This window comes from Lygodium microphyllum, chromosome 16, assembly GCF_053477565.2.
Source record: "Lygodium microphyllum isolate KBCC chromosome 16, Lygodium_microphyllum_v1.1.10, whole genome shotgun sequence".
In the NCBI taxonomy this organism is placed as follows: Eukaryota; Viridiplantae; Streptophyta; class Polypodiopsida; order Schizaeales; family Lygodiaceae; genus Lygodium; species Lygodium microphyllum.
Window position 1 is genome coordinate 60,747,359 of NC_141150.1, and position 21,486 is coordinate 60,768,844.

Here is a 21,486-nt window from a genome sequence, read left to right on the forward strand (position 1 = left end):
TCCAAAATTGGAAAACTTTCTCTTTATCTTCTGCAGATGAAGAGCAAGATGTTTCTTTGTAGCCACTAAAGTACTTTCCTGAGATTCCTAACATGCAAGGATGACATGCTAGATAGCAAATAGTTGCAGCTCCCTATCAATGCGAAGGATATTATTCAACAAAAAAATTTATATTATTTAGGAAAAATGAAAGATATACTTATTTGAATAGTTTAGCTTGCCAATACCTGAGGAATGGTCTTCATGAAGATGGATCCTATTCGCAACATGATATCTACAAAATGCAAATTAGTAGTGACCTGATATCCATTTTTATTAAACAAATTTATGGTTGTCCTTTGTAATAGAAGACAAATGACTTTATTGTACCTTTATAATTGTCGCTATGAGGAACAATCATTTAGGAAATATTATACTATATGCTAAAGTTGACATGGTTTTAGCATTAATAGAAATAGTACAACATTAGATGGATTGTCTATGAGGTGTGAAGTATTTCTTTGTTTGGTAAATGAAAGTACTCTCTATAGTCATGGTTATCCATTGCCAACAATTATTTTAAATCACTTACCTATGAGAAGCCATTCACTAGTAACCAATTTTGTCTTCACAAGTCCAGGATGTACACAATTGACAATAATGTCAACATTAGCTTCCTAAGCCAAAAGAAGAGAGGTGTCAAAGTAATCAAATCATGTGGTGTAAAAGTGTGGTATGCACACTTGCATACAACCACAAACATCCACACATGCCTAGCTAGTTGCATGGGGGGGTATGTGTGCTTAGGCATGCACATGCACGAGTGCATGCATGTGTGCATCTGCATGTATGTGTAAATTCATGGTATATTCTATGCACTTACACATGTGTGTGCCTTAAAGATGGCAAAGTGATTGTTTCTACTATGTTTTAGATCACTCTAAATTTTAATGAATGATGGTTTTTATTTGATTACTGAGAAAGCAATTTGTTAGTGTTAGTAAAATTCTAACATGAATGATTGTAGCTAGCATTATTTTTTGTAAACTAATCTTTATGTTATCACCTTTTAATTTTTGCCCATAGACTCTAAAATGAGCATGATTTTGCAAGACTTTATACATTTCTTATGGTTTGTGGTCACTCCGCTATCAATGTCCACACACACACACACACACACACACACACACACACACACACACACACACACACACACACACACGCACACGCACACGCACACGCACACGCACACGCACACGCACACGCACACGCACACGCACACGCACACGCACACGCACACGCACACGCACACGCACACGCACACACACACACACACACATGTAGATAAGGAGGGGGTGTGAGCAAGTGAGTGTATGTGTGTGGGTGTGTATGCATGCTTGGCATGTGCATGTGTGCATATGTGTGTGACCAACATCTTTGGTAATTTTGGTTCCCATTAAATAAAGAAATAATAATTGGCCAACCTTAGTTGTCACAAAGCTTGTAATTTCTATTTTAAACAAAAACAACAATTGACACTTTACCCCCTATAATGTATCAATACCTACATGCACATTGGTAGCATTTCAAACATAGATAGTTTCAAAGTTGGTTTGAACTACTTGTTTTGTGAGGTTTTTTTTGAGGTTTTAAGTGCATCTAAGGACCCAATAATGACACCTAGACCGTGAAGGATGTATCTTCTAGGTGTAGGATTCAAAGAATGATTGGAGGTTTTGTGACCAAGGACATAGAGAGTTTGAGTTTAAAGGCATGTGAATAGTATCTTGCTTTTCTAAAGGTTGAGGTAAAAGTCACAAAGGCATGTGAATTGTATCTTTCTTTTCTCAGGGTCGAGGTAAAAGTCACAAATATAACCATCAAACTTAATAGATAAGCTCACATGAAGAAATCTTGTTCATTCATTGTAAATCCCATAGTTTGCCTAGTGCATATAGTAATTGCATAAAGGATTGACAAAAGACTTGAGCCTACTCAAAAGGAAACCCATTACATATAATTTGAAGAGATGAAGGCTACAAAAGATGGTTATAGGTAGAGAGTGTTACAAGACTCAAAAGAACCAATCATCTGTGGATTGGGAGGCAAAGTTGGCCTCCAATTCCTTAGGTACTTTTGGAACACTTGGACACTTTTTACTGGTGATATGCCTGGTCTTTTTTGCATTTATTGAACTTCATTTTTTCGGGATATTTCTTCTAGCAATTACTTGCAATATGCCCTTTTTTATGACAGAAGGAGCACTTTGTAGAAGCTGTATGGACTCACTTGCTCATGGGAAGTAAATGTTGAAGCCCCTTCGTTATGGTTCCTCTTCTCTTCATCCAGGCATGATTGGATGGTACTTGCCAAGGTTGGGTTTGGGATATTAGTAAGGGTAGTAACAAGGGTTGGAAAGACCTTTTTTTACAGACTTCAGAAGGATGGCAATGGAATCTTCATCATGAATTGGTACTTGAACGGAGGCTAGCTGTGCCATGAGCCCCTTCATATGTGAAATCAACTTGCTTAGATCCTCTCCCTGTTTATACTCCAAACTAAAAAACTCAATCTTTAGAAAAATATTAGAGTTCTTCCTTGTAGTGCCATAGAGCCTTTCAAGCTCATCCCTCTTTTCCTTGGCAGTGGAGAGATGGTCAATATGATGAATTGAAGATTCATCCAAATGAAGCATGATGATGGCCCGAGCTCTTTCATCATCTTCTACATCAAGAGGATTGGATGGGTCAATAACTTTGGTCCCTTTTATGAAGGGCTAGTAGTCTCGTTCCATCATTTTATATTTTACAAGGACTTGCCAGGGATGGAAATATTTTCCATTGAACTTGTGAATTTGAGTCCTTACATTTGCATAGGCCATGGCCATTATATGAAGGTCATAGGCAATGGTAGTGTCTAGTCCTTTACAGGTGACCAAGTACGAACCAAATAGCAGAGTTGATAGCCCTACAAATGATAACCAACTTTAAAGCTGTAAAGATGAAAAAGGTTGGAAATCATACATATGAAATATCTCAAGATAAGATTTTGGTGGTCATGTTCTTTGAACAACCCTTGATTTAAGTTTTACTGTTTTCCTAGGTTTCAATGAGGTGAACTTTGACTAGTGGACTTCAGGCTCCTCCTGATAATGTGGCCTATTAGAGGAGTTCTTGGTGGAACATGACTTATCAATCAACTCTATGCTATGGGATGAATCAGAGGAGAGTACAATAACACTCATTTATTTGATTTACCGGCAGCAAATAGTAAGAAGCATCACTTGAACGCATCAGTAGTGCTAAGAAGCACTCTTACCAACTCCCATTCTTGTACTCATAATGTAGGTTGATCTTTATGAGCTTAATATTTCCCATGGAATGAGAAGAAACTTTGCATTTAAGCTCCACAGGGTAGTAACAAATATTGACAAGGGTTTTTCAGTGATTAAAATCATCGTTGATAATCCCCAGATTGAAAAAAATGAGAATGAGTGAGCTTGAAGCTTCCTGGCTATGGCTGCCAGGAAACCCACAGTTAGGGTTTGACAGAGATGTCTTGTTGTGGACAGAGATTTGAGGAGCCCTCTTGTGGGAAGATAGCCCACTAGGGGGGCTATCAAAGCCCTAAGGTAGCCGCCATTGATTTGCCCTTAGATGAGCATGCAATTGTATGAATCTGCATGTTGCCTAGATTGCGCCTACTTGTGTTTTTTGACAATGGCGTCTTGCTGCATGGCCAATGTTGGGGTTTCCAGTGCTAAGAAGGAGCGCCTGATGCTAAGGAAGGTTTCTCTTGATTCTGAAATGGGAGGATGATATGCCCTCTTTTTCTCACACGAGCTCCTCCAATGGAGATAGGTATTGGCTGGCTATGGAGGTTGAAAGACAAAGATGAGAAAATGAAGCTTTTCTTATGCACTCACGTTGAGAGCTGAGGTTTAGGGAACCTAAAGGGATCAGAGATGGCTCTGATACCATGTGGAAAATCAGAGTTGGAAGCATGAGAGAGTGTGCACAAGAGGGAGAGAGAGAGCTCAAGTACAAGAATAAGATCTTGCTTAATTAATTGTTCAAAAGTACACCTAGTGCACTCTCCTCTATAGTGAGAGTGACCTTTAGGCAGTTTATATAGCCTCTGGAGAAGGTAGGGTTAGGGTTTCCCCTTTCTCCCCTCTCCTCTAGTTCATTTACACCTAGCTACCCTTATCCTCTCTAGTATAAGGAGAGTTCACATGCTTACTTATCAACCTTCTTGTACTTCCATTTAAAGCTGTCTTTTTGTATGTGTCCCTTCATGTTACAAAAGTAGCACTCTATATCCTTTTTGCTACTTCTTGTTATAGAAATAACAATTGATATCATTTTTGCTATGTGACTTGCTTATTGACTTGCCTCTTTCATGAGAGTTCTCCTTGGTATTTAACCTTCCTCTCACCATAAGTGCACTAGAGCTCTTTGAACCTACATTATGACTTCTATTCACCTCCTCACTGAGCTAACTACTCTTAATATTAGCAATTGTGACACCACTTGTGGGTGTGGAGTTACTAATGGAAGTTTGGAAAGTATTCAAAATCCTAGGCAATGTGATTGACAAGAATATGGTATTCATTGAATCATGAAAGAATCTTCTAGGATATCATTTGGCTACAAATAATACTGAACTCATTGATGAGATTAGACATTGAAGCCCCTTTCTCCATATGGAGACCAATGAGTTTCTTAGTCAATAAACTTCCTACGATGTTGAACTTTCTTTTTCAAATAGATTACCAAGATTTTCTATACAACATATGCACCTACCATACACAATTCCTCCCATACATCTACACCCATGTCTTTAGGCTTAACCCCACTACATTTGATTAGCTTCACCTACTTTTTCTAGACTAGTATATTGCATATTTGCTCTTTTCAATATGAAAAGTCTGTTCTGTCAAGCTTTTCAATATTGAATACGGATTCTTTGAACTAGATCAAGAAGCCATAATGGAAATTATGTCTGCAGACAAAAAACAGCAAGATACTAAAACTATTGTCTTAGAATAGACCAAGAAAAATACAATTCCAAGTATTCTAGCTATCTTTTGAGCATAAAAAAGCCACAGGGACCAAATACATATAAATTACCTTCAAACAATAAATTTAGACCACATAATCTTTACAAAATAAGCATAAACCAGCATGGAAACTCCTTCAAGTTGACAAATCCATCAAAGTATATGTGCAATTTGAAGCCAAGAGTAATCTTGGAGCATGTGAGTGCAAACTTCACTACCGACTAATGTTTCAATCTTATAGAAATGATTTCTTAACAAGATAGATGTCATGTGACTTGCAAAATATAAACAATGTGAGAAAATTGGTGAGCAGTCCAATTAACAAAAATGCATCAACACATGTCCTTTTTAGCATAAATAGCCTCTATGCATCCAAATTAGCAGCATAGTTCATAGACATCATGATCTACACACAAATCTCTCTCTCTCTCTCTCTCTCTCTCTCTCTCTCTCTCTCTCTCTCTCTCATACATAAGCAGAGCCCTATGATTAAGGCCCTAGCTTGAACCCTCTACTTAAACCCTCTCTCTCTCTCTCTCTCTCTCTCTCTCTCTCTCTCTCTCTCTCTCTCTCTCTCTCTCTCTCTCTCTCTCTCTCTCTCTCTCTCTCTCTCTCTCTCTCTCTCTCTCTCTCTCTCTCTCTCTCTCTCTCTCTATCTATTGGAGACACAAGAACAACCTTATGTTTAAGGCCCTAGCTTGAACCCTCTACTTAAACCCTCTGCTTACAATAAGCAAACCCCCTATTTCTAGGAGACAAGCTAACCCACTTGCTTAAGCAAGCCCTATGCTTGCATACATCAAAACCATGTACCAAGATCTCTTCCTAAGAATCCAAAGACAAGCTACTTTTATTCAACCTTAGCCACTAATGGCTTCCCAAATCAATGCCAAAATGGGATATTGTAGTTGCAAATCGAGTGTTAATGGCTCCTTGCTTGACTCAAATGAAAATTCTAACAATGAGAGCTTTACCTTTATCATTGTATGGACAATGAGCATCAATGTCATACAAGAGACTCAAGTTCTCAACCTTCACAAGGAAGTTTCACTCCTTGCACTCCTCGCTCCAAGAGCAAGCTTCCACAAACACTAAATACTGCTCTAATACAAGTTGAGAGGGAAGCAATGGCATGATGCGAGGTAGAAGCTATGGAGTGTAAGAGGATTGAAAGAGAGAAGAACATAAGAGAGTTATGTGGATACAAAATGAATGATACTCTTATACTTTGTTATCTTCACTTATATATAACTATATAATATGCACATATATAAGGGATGGTTGCCTATCAGCTATTGGCCAATTAGCCTTTACCCCAATAATGATACCTCTTCCACCATTAATAATATGGGTGCTTTAATTTCAATGTGTGCTACCACCACTTCAAGTGGCACTAGAACTTCCTCGAGTGTAGATTCGCCATGAGTGACTATCATGAATATATTGGACCACTATGATTGCCATGTAATCACCATGAATGGATTGGACACCACCATAAGGGCTCCACCTTCATGAAGAAATACTAATACAATGAGTGATTAAAAATACCACAATTTCTTTGCAAAGAACTCCACCATAATGTCAAGAAAGCATTGACACAACTAGCATAATATTAGAAGATTGCAACCTTGGCATGCTAACAAATGAAACTCTCTCTTCTATTGTAACCACAATGTATTATTCTAAAGAAAAATTATGTTCTTATCAATTGGAGCACTTGAATTTCCCAAAACCTATGTCGGAGGAAGCAACACCAAAGTAAGGGCTCATCAACAAGGAGGTAGCAACATCCAAGTTTGTGGCACCAAACTAATCCATAGCTATTTCCTATCTTCATAACTACAAACTTTGACATTGCTTTGCTATTTTTGTGTTGATTTGAAAAAGTTGAATAGATCAAGTTATTGTGGATTGCATATCAGCCAAGTTTCTAGATATGTAGTGGTCATTTTGCTTCTTCATACTCTCTTTTTTACCATGATTGCTCCAAAAGCTTATGGATGTCATAAAGCTTTACCACAACTAGTGCATCTTCTACCACAACCATATTAGTCGATGCACATTAGGATCCACTTTCACTTGCATCACCACAAGTTATGGAGTTCATACAACTTGATTCTTTTCTCCACCTCCACTATAGTGCATCTCTTGTCCACCTTGAGCCATCCTAGCTAACACATGTTAATCACCATGACCAGTTCATACAATACCATGATTGCCTTATCACACAACAACTAGTGTAAACATTATCACCAATGCTAGCTTTCTGTGCATTGGGAATCATCTATGATTCATATGGTGAACAACATGAGTGCATGATGTGTAGCCTAATCACCACGACTATGTTGTGAGTGTTCCACCCAATCCAAACTACTATTACTATTCGATATGCATATCATCACCATATGTTATTTTTTGTCCTGGGCCTTGCATCCACCATAAATGCTTCACAAATTTCTTAAATAGCACATTGATTGTGCAAAAAACTATCATTATGCCTTCTACATGAGATCTTTGAACCACCACAAATAACTCTTGGAGCATGTGGATCATCACAATTGCACCTACAGAACCTCCTTGAGTATTGGACATACCATCTCAACTATAAAATAGCCTTCTGAATACTCATAGATACTATCTAATTGAAAGCATCTTAGTCTTGTCACTCTAGACCTTGTCAAATAGTTAAGTCTTCATACATTATTTGAATGCTTCTCATTCACATAACTAGGTGGCTACCCCACATAAACTTCCTCTTGTAACTCCCCCTATAAGAAGGCATTATTAACACCCATTCGATGCATGATCTAACCTTTTGATGTAGCCACTACTATGACAACCCTCATAATGGCCATTTTAGCCATTGGAGCAAAAGTCTCCTCATAATAAATACCATGAGTCTATGCATATCCTTTGGCAACCAATCTTACCTTATAGCACTCAATAGATCCATTTGACGTATGCTTGATCTTGTAAACCCATTTTTAGCCAATAGATTTCTTACCTTCAAGTAAAGGTACTAGCTCCTATGTGTCATTATCCATACATGCATCCATACATGCATCCATTTCTTCATCCATAGCACGATCCCAATACACATTACCTATTGCATCCTCAAAACAAGTGGGTTCCACATCCTGTACAACCTCAGCCATATACGCACAATGATGAGCTACATAACTATTATATGTCAATCGATGTGTTTTCTTTCTTAGTCTACTTGATCTACATAGACCTGGATCACTCCTAAGTGCTTTAGCATCCTCTTGTACCTTCCGCACATCAAGTGTTTTAATAGACAAAATCCCAAATTCATTATCCAAGCTCAACTCAAAGCCATTTGAATTAGCATCAATCGGATTGCACATCTCTCTAAACCACTCTTCATGAGAAGTCATATGGTTAGAGGCACCTGAATCTACATACCATAAATCATTCTTTGATGAACCATCAACAATCATAGTATTCATAAAGTATTCCACAACAAACAGTTGTTCACTTCTGTCATCATTGTTTTTGCTCTCCTTGGTGGATGCATAATTACCTTCTTACTTTTTTTCATTTTTAATTCTAGTCTTCTTTTTGAAGTAGTTTTTAGAAATGTGGCATTTTTTACCATAATGTCGGCACTCCTTGCTATATCACTAGAATTTTGTTGCCTATTATAATCTGCAATTTTTCCTCTTTGACTCCCCCTTCCTTGGGAATGTCCTCCTCTATTTTGTTGTGCATCATAACCTTGACCACAATCACCACCTTTACCTCTACCATGACCTCTACCTCTACTAATCGAGTAAAACACATGTTCAAACTTATTCTTCCTTTGAGAAAAAGAGGAATCTAGGCCAAGATTCTTGTGCTTATGTATCACCATAGAAATCAAGTTTGCAAAATCAAGGATATCATCCCTCGTATTCATAGTTGACTTGAAGCTCATTATTCATCTCCAAGTCCATCTAAGCATGCATGCATAACATCATCATCAACCACCACATTGATAGATCCAAGAGCTTCCCCAATACTCTTAATCTTTCAAGGCATGATCATTAATAGACACGTTCCCTCTTTTTACTTAGTTCAGTTTTGACTTAAGCTGTAGCTTTTTGGCTTTTATGTTTACTTCAAACAACCTTGCTAGATTTATCCATGCAATAGCGGGAGTTTCAAATTCTTGTAAATAGCCCATCATGCTATATGTGACATTGGCAGACAACCAATATATGAGTTTACTTTGTGTCTACTCCCAATCTCTCTTAGCCTTTACCTATTTTGTAGTAGCATTTTGTGTAGGAACTTCAGGTGCTATTGCCATGTCTCGTTCAATATAATTCCAAACACCTTTGCCCTTCAAGAAATTTTTTATCCTAAACTTCCATGTAGGATAATTATTCTTATCAAACTTCTCACTAATAATCTAGTTGAAGTTGTCGGACATTTTAACAAAACAACTAACTTGCAAAAAACTGCAATTTGCAAGCAAGTTGATACAAGGTGCACCACAACTAGACACAACCTTTTTCACTGATTGCACAACAATATCTACAATCTGTAATTTGTATGCATGCATCTTTTGTATCTACAACCCAATAAATACCTAAAACCTTATAGATCCAAAATTTATAACATGTGCACCTGTAAATGGCTAACACGGTCAAAACTATTGTATACCCAAAAAATGTTGTTGAAACCAACCACATGTCTAGAATGAGGGATGAAATGACCCAAGATGCCAAAAATCACAACAAGAAAGGCCTAAAGGGCTTATCTACAATATATATGTTGTTCTTTCTACTCAACAAGTTTCACTGCAATCGAAAATTGTAGCCTTGCTAGCCTCACGAGCCTCCTTCAACTATAGCCCAAGGTTTGCAAAGAGCAAGGTCAAAGAGCTTCTTACTCATTGCTTGCTTGCTTACTTTTGTGCTCCACTGTCTTCACCTTAGTCTTCAATCAAGCTCTCACAACTGTGGGAGGGCTCTGATACCATGAAAATAAACAAGAGAGAAGAGAGATGAAGAGACCAAATTGTACCATCGATCCCTCTATTTAGAGTTGAGAGGTTTAATGAGAATTCAATCCCCATCTCATTGAATGTCATAACAAAAGCTCCAAGCACGAGGGATAGAATAAGACTTCCTAGAACATCAATGTTGGATGGATCACAAGTTGAAAAGGAAAATTGTTTTAGAAATTACAAAATAAGAAGTGACCAAAATCATCCTAAAGAGTGAATGTGCAGCCACTGTTCCCATTAAAAAAATTGTCTCAAGTATGCAAAGTGCTACAACAAAGCCCAAAAGCAATCATCAAGGAGTACAAAAGTAGGCTCAATATTCAAACCCCTAAAATCAATTAAAGGTGAATTAAAAAATAAAGGATTGTGTCAAAGATACACAAAGGGACTTTCAAGATTAAGAAGTGATGTTAGACAAGAGTGCTCTAGGAATGCTAAGCACAACACCTCTACCATCACCAATGCAATTAGGAACCATTAGGAGAGAACTATCTAATGTAATGATTGAAGGGGAAAAAGTTTCATGTCCTATCAAGAGTGGAGCCATGTTCCTTGGAGAGTTGGGATGAATAATTTTGAGGGCACATATTTGGGAATCATAGTAGTATGGGCCTGTACAAATGCATCGATTACTTTAGGAATGTTGGTCAAAGAAAATAAAGCATTATAGATATCTTTCAAATCTTAGATGGATTAGAAGGTGTAGGAAGAAAAGGCCATTGATAGGATGATTAGCCTAATAAATCCATGCCCAATCTAGCACTTAACCAAAGCCTTGGGTCATTAGGAGTAACCATTTTCTTGTAAAGAGCTAGTAGACACACTATTCCACTAGCTCTTGCCTTAAGAGATACTACTATAGTGCTTCGAGCTAGTAGACACATGAGTAGACACATGAGTAGGTGTTAGCATCATAAACTCAATATAGTGCTTTGAGCAAGGGATAGTCTATCCATAGAGAGTGTACACTTCAATTTGACTACAACGAATGTATTAAAAGTTATAGTCTCTTAAGCGTTTCCTAATCAAGATTATGGGAGTACAATTCTCTACTGCTTTTGTGGCATGGAACCAAGTGCATTATGACCTATTACTTGAAAGGCTATGGATGTAGATTGCATGATTCATAAAAGTTTAGGGCAATGGTCTAGCACTTTTTGGCAATAGGTTAGAGGTAGCTTCAATAGAAATTAAAACTTGGAAGATCTTTCATGTGGAGCTTGATTCCATCTTAGAAATGCTATCAAGAAATGAAACCTAGATAACTAATACGCCCTTGAACAAATACATTTTGTTTTAACAAGACTACATGCATAATTATCAACCCTAGCTCTACCATTTAATGACAAAGATGAGATTGAGGGACTAATGGCAAGTTTAGTACATGAAATTTCATAGTAGAGGTACCCATATATAGGCCATTCTAGACTTCAGTCTATATATGGGAAGTACAATCCATTCTATATTTGGAAAGTACAATCCATTCTATATATGGAAAGTAAAATCAAGTATGTTCCTTTACTGATCCTAAAAAAACTTTAAAATTTGACGTAAGAGTGGTTCAAATAGCAAACCTTAACCTTGAGAACAAGCCCAACACTTACTTATTTTAGATCTAGGTTTATTACAAGAATGAGTATACATTGGATGCTTTCATCAATGAAGGTACTAATCATAACACCCTCACATATGACACTTGGGTACAAATTGGACAACCTGAGTTTGTTTTAACTAACACTATTCTCAATCCATATTGACTAATAGGAAAGTAGAAGATCATGATAAGCATTGAAGTTGAAATTTTTCCATTCCTTTTCTATTCACTATCTAACTACAAGGATGTAGAAAAAATGTATTACTTTTGGAGGTGTTTCATGTGCTAGGCAAGTTGCAAATACTATTTTATCTATCTAGTTTTATCATATTTGGAAGCATCTAAGTCTTTGTACTCTAGGAGAATAGGTCCATGGTTTTCATGTGTGTGTAAGAGAGTGATTGAGTGAGTGACTCTGTGTGTGTGTGTGTGTGTGTGTGTGTGTGTGTGTGTGTGTGTGTGTGTGTGTGTGTGTGTGTGTGTGTGTGTGTGTGTGTGTGTGTGTGTGTGTGTGTGTGTGTGTGTGTGTGTGTGTGTGTGTGTGTGTGTGTGTGTGTGTGTGTGTGTGTGTGTGTGTGTGTGTGTGTGTGTGTGTGTGTGTGTGTGTGTGTGTGTGTGTGTGTGTGTGTGTGTGTGTGTGTGTGTGTGTGTGTGTGTGTGTGTGTGTGTGTGTGTGTGTGTGTGTGTGTGTGTGTGTGTGTGTGTGTGTGTGTGTGTGTGTGTGTGTGTGTGTGTGTGTGTGTGTGTGTGTGTGTGTGTGTGTGTGTGTGGAGAAAGAAAGAGTAACTGGTGTACGTTTTCAATTCTAGCTTTAAAGTATATATATGTGCATACTAACCTTTAGTCTTCTGGCAAGCTCTTTCACATGGAGGACATTAGCGAGCTTGGATTGTGCATAACTATAGTAGGGAGCAAAGCTATTTAAAAAAGCATTAGTTAGAAAAAAAATCCCCACCATATATTGTTAAATAAGGAAAGATGATGGACATGTGCACACATGCACATGCATGCAAATCCACAATGGCACATTTCATCTATGCATGCATAGACACACAAATGCATTCATCCATACACACATAGATGCACACAAACTCACTCCAAGAGCATGAATAAACATATTATGTATATGTACTTGCATAATGCAAATCTTCAAATGCATTTATGTAACTCTGTATATGTGCACATATTGCCTACCTAGGCAAGCAATCAAAGAGCGGAATATGAACGAAGATAATGCATTCAATATTTTTTAATGAAAATCAAATATCTTAAGGAGAAATTGATTGCTTGAAAGAAGAAATTTTTGAAGATCACTCTAGGCATTCATGGTTGTATTGTCTAAAATAAAGTTTGAAGCATTGTGGAGTTTGTATGTATGGCTAAAATTTTATCAAGATCTAATGTGAAGCCTCTCCATTCTTATTGGGAGAGAATATACATCTAAAGAGTTTATGCATTCTTGTTGTGAAAAAATATACATTTGAAGAGTTCATGGATTTTTTTTTGTAGGCAAACAATAATGTCTTTTGTACTAATAAGTATGCATGCACATAGTTTCTTCACATAGCAATATAGATTCTATAAAAAATAAAATTAAATATAGACACAAATGTATGAGTCTCATGGAATGACTATAACTTTTATAATCACATATTTCATTATCCATGTGATTAGGAAAAAATACTACATATCATGATTTTTCAATATTGTGATAAGTGTGGGTCACACCTATTAGTTGAATTAAATCTAGAGCTTTTGATGAGAAAAAATATTTATGATATAAAGGAATATATAGGTGGAACACATGCATAAAACTTTTTGTTCAATATTAAGTAATATTTTTCATAGAATTAAAATTTTCTTTGTTGTCAAATTTATGCATGTAATATGACTTACAAACATAATATCAATTTCTCTACCACTTTGGAAAAGATTTAGCTATCATTTGGTCGAATTCCATAAAGCATGCATTTCAAAGGTAGAAAATGTACCTTTTATTGTCATTAAGTTTGTGAAAATTTACTCCTTGGCTTCCCCCCCACTTGTGAACACATGATGTTACATTGACAATTCTCCCTTGAACTCCACTAAGCTTAGTAGTTTCCACCATGTGGGGAAGCAACAAGTTGGTGAGTAGGAAGTGACCTACACATGCAAAAAAATGTAAGTGGTCTTTGGAGGAGCACAACATCCATGCTTATCACTTTGGTTCATGGCAAATAGGAATATTTGGACCAGTATGCATGCAGAGTAATCATACAAGCTCATGCTCTTGAGTATTTCTAAGAACCATTATGCTGAATCAAAATTTGATCTCTTCTTAAGCTATTTCTTATGTGATCTCCATAGTGGATCTCATGACCAATTCACCTTTTATGCACACAAGAGGTTTTGGTCAAGAGGAGCTCTTCTTGATAAGAGTTGAGTTGATTATACTTCTAACAATGCTCATAGAGTACAGTTTTAATGAGTATATTTTGGTTACTTCTTTAATTGATATCCAATTGACTAATACTCAGTCATCTTTCTCTCAATGTTGGTTGCTTGATTCAAGGACTTCCTTTCATGTGACTCTGCATTGTGCTTGGTTCTATATCTATGGTCTTATGACAGGTTTTGTGATACTAGGAGATGATAATGTTTGTGATATTGTTGGCATCATAGATGTTCATTTGTAGTTTGCTATGCTGGTACTTCATTTGTTTTGTATGATATATATAATGTGTTAACTTTTATTAAAAGCCTTATCTTTGCAAGACACTTGGATGATGTTGGATATCATGTTTCCTTTGGTGATTATATATGGAAAATCACTTGTGGAAACCTCATTTTAGCTAAATGTTCCAAGAGTGGCAACCTTTATCCCTTACTTATATATTGCACTACTTATCATATTTTGGCTATGATGGATCTTCCACATGTATCACTTTAGCATCACCGTCTTGGGCATTTGTCCCTAAAAGAAATGAAAATTTTAACTCATTTACAATATCTCCCATCCCTAGACTTCTCATGTCTTGATTTGTGTAATCATTGTTTATATGGTAGGTAGAGTCATAACACACATAAAAAGTCTAGCTCTACGTGCACAAGTGAGCTTTTGGTTATTGTTCATTTAGATGCTTGCGATCCCATGCCATGTTAGTCTTTGGGTGGTGCAAAGTATTTAGTTACATTCATTGATGATTATTCACATAAATTTCAAGTATATCCCATAAAGCAAAAGTCAAAAGTATTGTCTACTTTTTAGCACTTTTTTGCTACGATTGAGAATTAGACTAGATGTGCCTTGAGTAGTTTTGCAATGAGAGAGGTATTAAGCATCAATTGACTTCCCCTTATATCCATCCCAAAATGGTATTGTAGAGTGCATGAATAGGACTATCAAAGAAAGAGTTCACAATATGCTTAGTCAACTAGACTTATCACATATATTTTAGATTGAGGCAAGTAGTGCTGCCATTCACTTGACAAATGTTTTCTTGTATACTACTCTTGGTGATAGAGTTGTAGAGGAGGTGTGGTTTGGAAAACCTCCCTCATATGCCCATTTGCAAGTCTTTGGATATGAGACATTGTACCATTTTCTAAAAGACAAATGTAAAAAACTGGATCCAAAGTTTGCCAAATGCATCTTTCTTAGATATGGTGATATATGTGAGATGGGTTATCTGCTTTTAGATCCACATGCTTGAAAGGTTATTTATAGCTATGATATTTTCTTTCATAAGGACAAGATGCATAAGCAACCAAAGTCTGATGTCAAGGTGGAACGGGCAATCTTTCATGAGGAGCCTCCTATTACCATGATACATCTAGGATCATGATATTGGACAGAAAGGATTGGATGTATAGGCTTCCAAACCATCTTGAGACACTCTTTTAGAGCCTCATGTCCTCGTGATGGTTAGGAGTTCTCTATGAATGATATCATGGTGATAGATTCTAGTGAGCCCTTTACTTATGAGAAGGCTATATGCAAAGGTGATAATCAATCTTAGAAGAGAGCGCTTTGCAAGGCTAACTTGGCTTATCTCCAAGAAGAAAGTCGGACATAGAAGGCAATAAGCAAGTCAAAGAGAATAGAGGTTTCACACTCTTGAGAATTGGGAATAGAGGCATTTTGAAAGCTTTGAGTGCAAAAAGAATGAAAGAAGCATACAAGGATAACTTTAGTATTGTTGAAAGTGTAAATAAAATATGGGGCATTTTCTTGGAAGATGGCAAAGTGAAAGAAATCATTAAGAAAATCTAGGTGTTGAAATTGCCTTTATAGGAAAGAACTTTCGCTTAGAGAATTGTGATGGGAGCTTTCTTGGCAGGCAAACGAATTGAAAAAGAGGAACAGTGCAAATGGTTGGTAGGCGAACCAAGTATGCAAGTTTGTTTGTTTGGAGGAATCAAGATCAAGTAGAAAACAAAAAAGTTGATCGTGAGTTATGTGAATATATTTATGTTGCATGAAATGTGGGCCATAAAAAACAAGCATTTATTTCAACAAGAGCATGCTAAATTTGGCTAGGAAAGGCTGACTTTAAAAGTTTTTAGAGTATTGCATGTATATAGGAGTGCCAAATTTAGTGCATGTACATTAGGAAAAATAGCAAAAGAAGTCCTAATGAAACTTAGCTCTGACGACATGAAATTAGTTGGACTTTGACTCCAAATGCAAAAATGGTTCAATACAGCAGAAGTATATGTTTTTTTTGGCATGTAATGTGCTTTCACTTTCCAAAACAAGGAACTTTCTTTGAAGGGGGGGTGTGGGGGGGGAGAAATGTAGCATGTATGATCCTAATATATGTATGAATGTATGAATGTATGAATGTATGTGGGCGTTAAAGAAGAAACTTGGGATTATGGGGATGGTTAGGGGTGTGTGTACCGACCTAAGTGATTAGTGGCGAAGGTCATCTCGAAGCCGTCGTGGGAGAGTTCGAAGCTCTTGTTGCAGACGGCTGCGTTATTGCTGGCCGAAAAGGCGGAGGGGGGGGGGGGAGATGTTAGTGGAAACTGCTTTGTGCTAATGCATGAGAGAGAGAGAGAGAGAGAGAGAGAGAGAGAGAGAGAGGCTAGTATGATGATTACATGGGGGCGGAGATGTTAGTGGAAACTGCTTTGTGCTAATGCATGAGAGAGAGAGAGAGAGAGAGAGAGAGAGAGAGAGGCTAGTATGATGATTACATGGGGGCGGAGATGTTAGTGGAAACTGCTTTGTGCTAATGCATGAGAGAGAGAGAGAGAGAGAGAGAGAGAGAGAGAGAGAGAGAGAGGCTAGTATGATGATTACATGGGGGCGGAGATGTTAGTGGAAACTGCTTTGTGCTAAAGCATGAGAGAGAGAGAGAGAGAGAGAGAGAGAGAGGCTAGTATGATGATTACATGGGGGCGGAGATGTTAGTGGAAACTGCTTTGTGCTAATGCATGAGAGAGAGAGAGAGAGAGAGAGAGAGAGAGAGAGAGAGGCTAGTATGATGATTACATGGGGGCGGAGATGTTAGTGGAAACTGCTTTGTGCTAATGCATGAGAGAGAGAGAGAGAGAGAGAGAGAGAGAGAGAGAGAGAGGCTAGTATGATGATTACATGGGGGCGGAGATGTTAGTGGAAACTGCTTTGTGCTAAAGCATGAGAGAGAGAGAGAGAGAGAGAGAGAGAGAGAGGCTAGTATGATGATTACATGAGGACGTTCAAAGGCAGGCGCAACGCCAAGAACTCGGCGGCAAAGGTCCTCACGGACGCGAACGAGCTCACGTCCAGTGGGAGCTGCAGGAGCAGAATCCTGGCGTGCGGCGCCTCCGCCTCAATCGCCCTCTTCGCCGCCTCCGCCTTCTCGCCACTCCTCGCCCCGATCACCACCTTCCATCACCCATCTTATTTCACTACACCCTCCAAATTATTACCTTCAAAGAAGTACAATGACCCCCCTTACATCTTCAATGCTTAATAATAAACTTATGCAAGATCATGCCCTCAATAGATGTAAGTCAACCTTAGTAGACATATATATATATATATATATATATATATCTCTCTCTCTCTCTCAATTTATGATTTTCATTACTACATCGCATAAAGTTTTACCAAACAAGCAACATGGATGTTTTAGTATGTTTTTAAACTAAGGTCTGCTTTGCGAATTCGATTGATCATGATGAACCTCCCTTTAGAAGGATTTCATTAGTAGATTGCATAAAGGTTTTACCAAACAAGCTACATGGATGTTTTTAGTATGGTTTGAATCTAAGGTCTATTTTGAGAAGTAGATTCATGATGATGATAAATTTCCCTTTAGAAATATTTGTTCCATGAACAAAAACATGTAGCTCCTCATTAAATTGCTTTGCTCCCTTTACAGAACCTAATTTCCTCTAGAATATACATTTTAAAAGTATATACTACTACATCAATCCATATCTCTTCTTTGAATGCTCACCTGTGCCCCTTGCTTGGCTAGAACCCTTGCACACTCTGCTCCTAACCCAGATGTTGCCCCTGCATACAACTAAATAGTCAAGAGGTGGTAACAGGATGTTTCACACCCACTAAAATCTCTCATAGAGAGTATTCATACCTACAATACAACCCTGAATCAATCAACAATCCCCTTGTGTAAAGAGAGTTCTATTAAGGGATTGCTTAAATGTTCATACTTGTGCACCATCCAATGGTCCATTTGTTAGAATCTATAGTTTCTTAAGCCTAGCATATTATGATCTAGGAAGTTAGTTAGGAGGGCAAAATTAACATCTTTGATTGCTTGAGGAAGCATTACCTGTGATAAGAATTGTGAGATGGGATAAGGAGATGCCTTCCATTACTTGTTCTGCTGTTGATCTATAGGCAAAACCGTGAGTTTCGTCCATGGTGCTATGGATCAATGAGTTATGCAATGAAGCACTTGACATTGTCTACTCTTTATACGAGAGTGATTATAAAGGGGTAGGAGTGATTTATCTGCAGAAGATTGTTTTTGCATTTTGTGAGCATGTAGAGCAATCTTTCAATATAGGTCACCTCATTATCTCCATGCGATGAGTAGGACATTACATATGGCATCTAAATATGGATTTTGTCTTTAGACGATTAGCAATGTCTTGCGATAAATAACAAATCGTTAGTTTTTGGCACTACTCTACAGCGATGAAATCCTTAATCATTCTACCTTATTATTATGCTTAAGTTATTAAAATTCTAATTACTTGTATTTAATTATTTGCCTCTGGGCTTTTAAAGGCTATGACAGACAAGTAATGAAGTGTGAATTAGGATGAAGAAATCGGTGTCAACGATGAGGCATATCTTCCGAAAACTTTGATGATTTTATTCCAGCTTTTTCTCGAGAGGATAATAGAACATTATTAGCAAGATGCTCGTATACAACAACATATTCCGAAAAGTCTTGGTAGCTTAACGCATACAACAACATTGATCAATACGCAAGATTTGGACATAATTGACATAGTTAAATAATATACATAAGCATATTAAATACATTGTGGAGCCATTAGTCATGTGTGTATGCACTCGAGAAATACTAAGGACGGCAGCAGGCATCATCAATAAAATACACTTGTATATCAAAGGGAGGTTTAGGTTCTCCTCCCCATGCCCTTCCAAACCTTGTTACTTAACCCAAATGACAACCTTTATCCACGAACAACTTAAACACCTTTTGCCAACAACATTTAAGGCACACTCACCTTCCCCCCTAGGGACCTTGCTCTTGTCCAATGTGTGCACTCCTTCAATCCTATTTGTGAAACCACATGAAAGGTTGCAAGTCCATTCCAACGCGCCACCCATGTCAGAGCTTGGTTTGCATGGATGATCAAACACCATGTTAGAGCTTTGCTTACATGGATGATCCATCAAACACCATGTTCTTCCCAAGGGGAAAAAGAGCCCTTCTTTGCCATGATTGTCTACTTTTAGTAATTCCACGATAGGGATGCTTAGCCCATATGTCGTACTACTTAGTGCACCATGATACTACATGTGGACCCAAAGGGGTATTCCTATTTATGATACTACATGGAAATCCAAAGGGGTGTTCCTACTTACCATCAACAACCGTGCCAAAATTTTCTAATAATTAACCTCTCACCCTAGCAGGTAGTGAAGTCCTCTAGTAGTCCAAAATGATTTAAGTCTTTTCCCTTTTCTCAAGCTAAAAAAGTGTAATCTCAGGTAAGGATCCTATGACTTTTAAGTCACATATCACACTCCTTTATCATCAACTGCAATTAGAAATGCTTGAATACTCTTTACTCCATGTCTTATCATGTAGATCCTTGTTGCAAACCCCTCCCAAGCACTAATGGTTTGACCGATGGAGCTACCTAATCTCGATATAAAAGGTATGTCTATAAGGCCTAACCAAGGCATAGATCAAAGAGGGAAAATCAAAATTGGCCTAATCCATGCTTCATATTGTTCAGTGTGGGAAACATCACCTATTCCACTATAGACATCCACTTGAGAAATGTCTTCTTCCACTACTATACTATTTAGATGCAATCTCCCTTATGTGATGTTGGCCCACTAGGTGTTTGGCATGAAAGAAATTTCCTACAACACAAAGTAAGAGTTCATGCAAGCTAATGGCTCCACTATATGATTGCCCGTAGTCCTTCCACTTTGATCCTTGATCAATCCCACCCTAAGAACCGCTTATGTAAGTAGGGGAGTTATCTAATCTTAACATGTAGGACACATCTACCTAATGATCCATTGAGAGCTTATAATAATAAATGAAGTAATGAAGTCTTACATCTAATCCACAATATAACCTATAGATTTACAATGCTTTGTTTTCACTTAGAGTGCCCTTGTTCACTATGGATGTCCACTAGGTTGAGATAGAGACAGAGTCTCCACCTTCTCTTATGTGGTTGGTGCGTAACGCGCAGGAATCTGCCAAACAGTTCGGGCAGAGCCATGGTCCAATTGATGGAACTTGACGTGGTTTTTAATGTAAGACAATCAGATTGCAAAACAAAATTCCAATGCGAGACATTTGGAAAACCAAAGCATTTTCATCATTATCTTATTACTTGTCTACATAATTACACATGATATTTGGTGTATCTCTTTATCTTTGTAAGTAACCTAGATATAACCCTTTAAAGGGCCTATTCTAACCTTTTGTTACCTTGATTCTCAAAGTTTCACTAACATGACCTTTGAGATTTTAGTTGATCCTTCATCTTCATAATCGTTAGGCCTTCCACTTTCATGGCCTTCCCTTCCATGATCCTTGACCTTAGCATAACTCTTCATTTTATTTTCTTCCAAAATTGAAGTGGGGGGGGAAAGCTACTTATGGAACCTACATGTGCCCCTTGATAGAAGAGATGAGAACATTATATTGCAATCATGGTGTATGTACATAAAACATTTGCATCGAATAGGTATTAAAAGGCATATTAGGTCAAAGAGAGAGAGAGCAATGAGAATTCTCATATCCATACTTCGTCTTATGGTGATCTCTATAATCTATGCCTTACAAGTCTCTGATATCATGGCTAGATCTAAATACTATGTGCCTAATACGTGCATGGTGGATTGTGCTAAGTAGTGTGGGTCTCCTATATAAATCATCTTCATCTAGGGTAAGAATATATATTATGTCATACAAGGGATGTGGGGCATTGAGGTTTCTCATATCTACTTCACATTGTTGTACTCCACAATCTTTCCCCTCCAAATATCTATGATGCCATGGCTAGGTTTGAGTTCTATGTGCCTAAGGTGGCTATGATGGTTTGTGCTAGGTAGTGTGGGTCTTATAGCAACCCTAACACATGGTTATCATCACCTACCTATCTAAATTGGAT

The 21,486-nt window shown here is 37.6% G+C and overlaps 1 protein-coding gene across 1 annotated transcript; it reads right to left on the reverse strand.

Moving 5' to 3' along the window:
* Nucleotides 1–563: 563 nt before the first annotated feature.
* Nucleotides 564–18,513, reverse strand: LOC148022895 (short-chain dehydrogenase TIC 32 B, chloroplastic-like). The gene is made up of 7 exons (XM_087695270.1): nt 18,423–18,513; nt 18,084–18,142; nt 17,328–17,506; nt 16,539–16,618; nt 13,641–13,794; nt 12,488–12,566; nt 564–656 (listed from the first exon to the last, which is right to left on the reverse strand). The coding sequence occupies exons 1-7, from the start codon at nt 18,511–18,513 to the stop codon at nt 564–566; spliced, it is 735 nt and encodes a 244-aa protein (XP_087551396.1).
* Nucleotides 18,514–21,486: the final 2,973 nt, after the last annotated feature.